General features: G+C 45.4%; 1 protein-coding gene across 1 annotated transcript in view; it reads right to left on the reverse strand.

Moving 5' to 3' along the window:
- Positions 1-1,348: 1,348 nt before the first annotated feature.
- smad3b (SMAD family member 3b) overlaps positions 1,349-6,485 on the reverse strand; it is a 61,159-nt gene continuing 56,022 nt past the window's right edge. The window contains exons 7-9 of the mRNA XM_045706393.1: positions 5,575-5,712; positions 5,257-5,401; positions 1,349-2,493 (exon numbers count right to left, since the gene is read on the reverse strand). Coding sequence (XP_045562349.1) covers positions 2,370-2,493; positions 5,257-5,401; positions 5,575-5,712 — 407 coding nt within the window. The 3' untranslated portion in view covers positions 1,349-2,369. The remainder of the gene's footprint in view (positions 2,494-5,256; positions 5,402-5,574; positions 5,713-6,485) is intronic.

A 6,485-nucleotide genomic window follows, 5' to 3' on the forward strand; every position in this document is an offset into this window, starting at 1 on the left:
ACCCCTGTACTAGGAGGAGAGAGGGAGAAGACCCAGTAACCATAATGATACCCCTGTACTAGGAGGAGAGAGAAGACCCAGTAACCATAATGATACCCCTGTACTAGGAGGAGAGAGGGAGAAGACCCAGTAACCATAATGATACCCCTGTACTAGGAGGAGAGAGGGAGAAGACCCAGTAACCATAATGATACCCCCTGTACTGGGAGGAGAGAGGAGAAGACCCAGTAACCATAATGATACCCCTGTACTAGGAGGAGAGAGGGGGAGAAGACCCAGTAACCATAATGATACCCCTGTACTAGGAGGAGAGAGGGGAGAAGACCCAGTAACCATAATGATACCCCTGTACTAGGAGGAGAGAGAAGACCCAGTAACCATAATGATACCCCTGTACTAGGAGGAGAGAGGGAGAAGACCCAGTAACCATAATGATACCCCTGTACTAGGAGGAGAGAGGGGAGAAGACCCAGTAACCATAATGATACCCCTGTACTAGGAGGAGAGAGGGAGAAGACCCAGTAACCATAATGATACCCCTGTACTAGGAGGAGAGGGGAGAAGACCCAGTAACCATAATGATACCCCTGTACTAGGAGGAGAGAGGGAGAAGACCCAGTAACCATAATGATACCCCTGTACTAGGAGGAGAGGGGGAGAAGACCCAGTAACCATAATGATACCCCTGTACTAGGAGGAGAGGGGGAGAAGACCCAGTAACCATAATGATACCCCTGTACTAGGAGGAGAGAGGGGAGAAGACCCAGTAACCATAATGATACCCCTGTACTAGGAGGAGAGAGGGGGAGAAGACCCAGTAACCATAATGATACCCCTGTACTAGGAGGAGAGGGGAGAAGACCCAGTAACCATAATGATACCCCTGTACTAGGAGGAGAGGGGGAGAAGACCCAGTAACCATAATGATACCTCTGTACTGGGAGGAGAGAGGGAGAAGACCCAGTAACCATAATGATACCCCTGTACTAGGAGGAGAGAGAAGACCCAGTAACCATAATGATACCCCTGTACTAGGAGGAGAGAGGGGAGAAGACCCAGTAACCATAATGATACCCCTGTACTAGGAGGAGAGAGGGGGAGAAGACCCAGTAACCATAATGATACCCCTGTACTAGGAGGAGAGAGGGAGAAGACCCAGTAACCATAATGATACCCCTGTACTAGGAGGAGAGGGGGAGAAGACCCAGTAACCATAATGATACCTCTGTACTGGGAGGAGAGGGGGAGAAGACCCAGTAACCATAATGATACCCCTGTACTAGGAGGAGAGGGGGAGAAGACCCAGTAACCATAATGATACCCCTGTACTAGGAGGAGAGAGGGGGAGAAGACCCAGTAACCATAATGATACCCCTGTACTAGGAGGAGAGAGGGAGAAGACCCAGTAACCATAATCAAACCAATAACAATCTTCACAGAAATACACCTCTAGAGCGGCCAGCATTTATACCTTTAGATTAAAATAGATCAGAATCTTTATTAAGACCATTATCTGTATTGAAATAGACTATTATTTGTATTATAAAAAAAACATCTGTATTTAAAAAAAAAAAAAACATTATTTGTATTACAATAGACCATAATCTGGATTGAAATAGACCATAATCTGGATTAAAATAGACCACTATCTGGATTAAAATAGACCATAATCTGTATTAAAATAGACCATAATCTGGATTAAAATAGACCACTATCTGGATTAAAATAGACCACTATCTGGATTAAAATAGACCATTATCTGGATTAAAATAGACCACTATCTGGATTAAAATAGACCACTATCTGGATTAAAATAGACCACTATCTGGATTAAAATAGACCACTATCTGGATTAAAATAGACCATTATCTGGATTAAAATAGACCATAATCTGGATTAAAATAGACCATAATCTGGATTAAAATAGACCATAATCTGGATTAAAATAGACCACTATCTGGATTAAAATAGACCATAATCTGGATTAAAATAGACCATAATCTGGATTAAAATACACCATTCAATTACGAAAACAGATGAAAATAGATAAAAACGCTAAAAATAGACGAGATGAAAATATATTAAATATATAAGATAATATATAAGATAACATATATATGATAATAGATGATAAATGTACACCATTCTGTATACTTCTGGCCCTTCTTTGAGTTGCTTTGTGTATCGCCACATTAGTTTTGACATGATATTACTGCAACACTGCTCACTGCATCCAAGTTGCTTGACGTCGGCTTTTCAAAGAGCAGGTCAGTCAAGTCGAGCTCAGCCTGTCTTTTCAAACTTCCTAGTAAGTTAGCCATGAGAGAAAAGGTATTTTTCTCCAGAATGACTGTTCTGTCTGCGTGTATTTAGGAGACACTAGAGCAGCGGATGCTGGGGGAACCCATCTGCGTCAGTACTTTATCCAGCCACTGGAGGGGGCCGTTGAGGTGCAGCTCAATCCAACAAGGGGTGCTGGTTACGGTCTGTCGCCTGGGGGGGAGGAGGAGGAGGAGGAGGAGGAGGAGGGAGAGGGAGTTTATAAAACAACCAGCACAGCAAACCTGGTTTATCACTAGCTAGTAAACATTACAAATAACATATTTCAACAACACCGACTTGAATCAATAACATTTCATAAATCAAATGATTTTTATCGAGAGAAAGTGGAATCTCATGTCTGTTTAACAGATGTTTAAGCCTACATCTCAAATCTAAGTTAAAGTTTTCTACCTACATTTACAGTCATTTAGTAGACGCTCTTATCCAGAGCGACTTACAGTAGTGAATGGATACATTTCATACATTTTTTTTTTTTTCTTCTTCTCCGTACTGGTCCCCCCGTGGGAATCGAACCCACAAACCTGGCGTTGCAAAACACCATGCTCTACCAACTGAGCCACACGGGAACTGTGTTGTGTGGTTCTGCTAAGTCTGTTTTGTGTGTTTGAAACGTGACTCGGGGCAGTGAGGCCAGGGAGAGTCCAGTGGGAATCCCCTTCCGTGTGCTCGTGTCCGTCTGAACACGATCACCTCTGTCCCTCCTACATTCCTCCCCCGTTAGTCAACTCTCTCTCTCTCTCTCTCTCTCTCTCTCTCCCTCCTCTCAAAGTCTGTCGCTGCCCCGGAGTGCACACGCCGTACACACACATGCAAAGTGACCACACACACACACACACACACACACACACACACACTCTTCCTGTCTGTATCCTCTTTCCTTCTAGTAGTGCACGACTCCAGGATTCTTGGAGTCGATTCAGACTCCTGCGGTTTGACTCGAAGGAGTCGATTCAGACTCCCGCGGTTTGACTCGAAGGAGTCGACTCAGACTCCTGCGGTTTGACTCGAAGGAGTCGACTCAGACTCATGCGGTTTGACTCGAAGAGCTGCGGTTTGACTCGAAGGAGTCGACTCAGACTCCTGCGGTTTGACTCGAAGGAGTCGACTCAGACTCCTCCGGTTTGACTCGAAGGAGTCGACTCAGACTCCTCCTGTTTGACTCGAAGGAGTCGACTCAGACTCCTCCTGTTTGACTGGAAGGAGTCGACTCAGACTCCTGCGGTTTGACTCGAAGGAGTCGACTCAGACTCATGCGGTTTGACTCGAAGGAGTCGACTCAGACTCCTGCGGTTTGACTCGAAGGAGTCGATTCAGACTCCTGCGGTTTGACTCGCTGCGGTTTGACTCGGAGTCGATTCAGACTCCTGCGGTTTGACTCGCTGCGGTTTGACTCGAAGGAGTCGACTCAGACTCCTCCTGTTTGACTCGAAGGAGTCGACTCAGACTCCTCCTGTTTGACTGGAAGGAGTCGACTCAGACTCCTGTGGTTTGACTCGAAGGAGTCGACTCAGACTCCTCCTGTTTGACTCGAAGGAGTCGACTCTCGCTCGACTCCCAAAAACAGGCTGAAATGGATGAACACAGACGTTCACACCAGCTCATTACTGCAGAATCCTACGTCGGTGTTCTAGATGACTGGCCTGAACACTGATCCATTTGCTCTTCAACAGCCTATAAAAAGGCCTGTTTCAATATAGAAAGGTGATGTGTAGGAAGTTGAATATTTCAGTGATATTTCTGCTATGTGCCATGCGCCGCTCTACCTTGATCAGAATAATATTGTCCATGTTATAGTCCTACAAACCTGACTCAGTTACACCAGCTCTACCAGGAGGAATGGGCCAAAATTCACCCAACTTATTGTGGGAAGCTCGTGGAAGGCTACCCGAAACGTTTGACCCAAGTTAAACAATTTAAAGGCAATGCTACCAAATACTAATTGAGTGTATGTAAACTTCTGACCCACTGGGAATGTGATGAAAGAAATAAAAGCTGAAATAAATCATTCTCTCTACTATTATTCTGACATTTCACATTCTTAAAATAAAGTGGTGATCCTAACTGACCTAAGACAGGGAATTTTTACTGGGATTAAATGTCAGGAATTGTGAAAAACTGAATTTAAATGTATTTGGTTCAGGTGTTGTCACGTCCTGACCATGGTAAGCTGTTATTTTCTATTTCTATGTTCTTAGGTTCTAGTTTTTGTATTTCTATGTTGGTTTGTTTGGGATGATCTCCAATTAGAGGCAGCTGGTCCTCGTTGCCTCTAATTGGAGATCATACTTAAGTAGGGGTTTTTCTTCCTGGGTTTTGTGGGTGATTTATTTTTGAGTAGTGTTTGTTTCTCTGCGTCACGGTTTGTTGTTTTTGTCTATTCAGTTATTTGATGTTATTGCATAGTTTCACAGAGTAAATAAAATGTGGAACTACACACACGCTGCACCTTGGTCCTCTCCTTTCGACAGGTGTGACAGGTGTATGTAAACTTCCGACTTCAACTGTACACATCTGTATTCCCAGTCATGTGGAATTCATAGATCAGGACCTAATTCATTTTATTTCAATTTATTGATTTTCTAATATGAACTTTAACTCAATAAAATCTTTGAAAATTGTTGCATTTATATTTTGGTTCAGTGCACAATATTCTGCCCATATGAACTAATTTATATAGGCCCAGGCTACAATATTCTGCCCATATGAACAAAGTTATATAGGCCCAGGCTACAATATTCTGCCCATATTAACAATTTTTTTTTTTTTAGGCCATAACTGAACCAATTTCTGTAGGCTAACGCTTCAGTATCCCCGGCTCTTCAGCTTCCCCGGCACTTCACCGCTTCCCCAGGAAACTCGACGTATTGTAGCCTCACGCGGTGAGGTTACGTGATGTGTGTCGGTAACCTTTACCTGTACTCGGTGCCCCAGCCCTTGACGAAGCTCATGCGTATGGTACACATCCTGGTGAGCTGGTAGACAGCCTCAAAGCCCTGGTTCACTGACTGGGCCAGCAGAGCTGCAAACTCCTGGTTATTGAATATCTTCAGGTTACAGCCTGGTGGAAATCACATGGAATATAGTTAAGAGACATGTTCATCAGGAAATAAAACGTGTTAACGTGTGTGTGTGTGTGTGTGTGTGTGTGTGTGTGTGTGTGTGTGTGTGTGTGTGTGTGTGTGTGTGTGTGTGTGTGTGTGTGTGTGTGTGTGTGTGTGTGTGTGTGTGTACCTGGAGGGACCTTGCAGACAGTGGCAGGGTGCCAGCCATAGCGTTGATTACAGTTGGGACTCTGGACAAAGATGGCACTGTCACTAAGACACTCTGCAAACACCTCTCCTCCGATGTAGTACAACCTCACTCCCCGGCCTGGAGAGAGAGGGAGAGGAAGAGGAAGGTTGAGAGAGAGGAAGAGGAAGGGTGAGAGAGACCAGAGAGAGAGAGGGAGGAAGAGGAAGGTTGAGAGAGACCAGAGAGAGAGAGGGAGGAAGAGGAAGGTTGAGAGAGAGGAAGAGGAAGGGTGAGAGAGACCAGAGAGAGAGAGGAAGAGGAAGGTTGAGAGAGACCAGAGAGAGACCAGAGAGAGAGAGGGAGGAAGAGGAAGGTTGAGAGAGACCAGAGAGAGAGAGGGAGGAAGAGGAAGGTTGAGAGCAGCCAGAGAGAGAGAGAGGAAGGTTGAGAGGAGAGGAGAAGAGGGAGGAAGAGGAAGGTTGAGAGAGACCAGAGAGAGAGAAGAGAGAGGAAGAGGAAGGTTGAGAGAGAGAGGGAGGAAGAGGAAGGTTGAGAGAGACCAGAGAGAGAGCAGAGAGAGGAAGAGGAAGGTTGAGAGAGACCAGAGAGAGAGAGGGAGGAAGAGGAAGGTTGAGAGAGAGAGGGAGGAAGAGGAAGGTTGAGAGAGACCAGAGAGAGAGCAGAGAGAGGAAGAGGAAGGTTGAGAGAGACCAGAGAGAGAGAAGGAGGGAGGAAGAGGAAGGTTGAGAGAGAGAGGGAGGAAGAGGAAGGTTGAGAGAGACCAGAGAGAGAGGGAGAGGAACATGAGACAGGTTAGAATCAGGTTGGGGTCAGGTTAGGGTCAGGTTGGGGTCAGGTTATGGTCAGGTCGGGGTCAGGTTGGGGTCAGGTTAGGGTCAGGGTCATGGTCA

Source organism: Salmo salar, chromosome ssa23 (genome assembly GCF_905237065.1).
Source record: "Salmo salar chromosome ssa23, Ssal_v3.1, whole genome shotgun sequence".
Classification (NCBI taxonomy): Eukaryota; Metazoa; Chordata; class Actinopteri; order Salmoniformes; family Salmonidae; genus Salmo; species Salmo salar.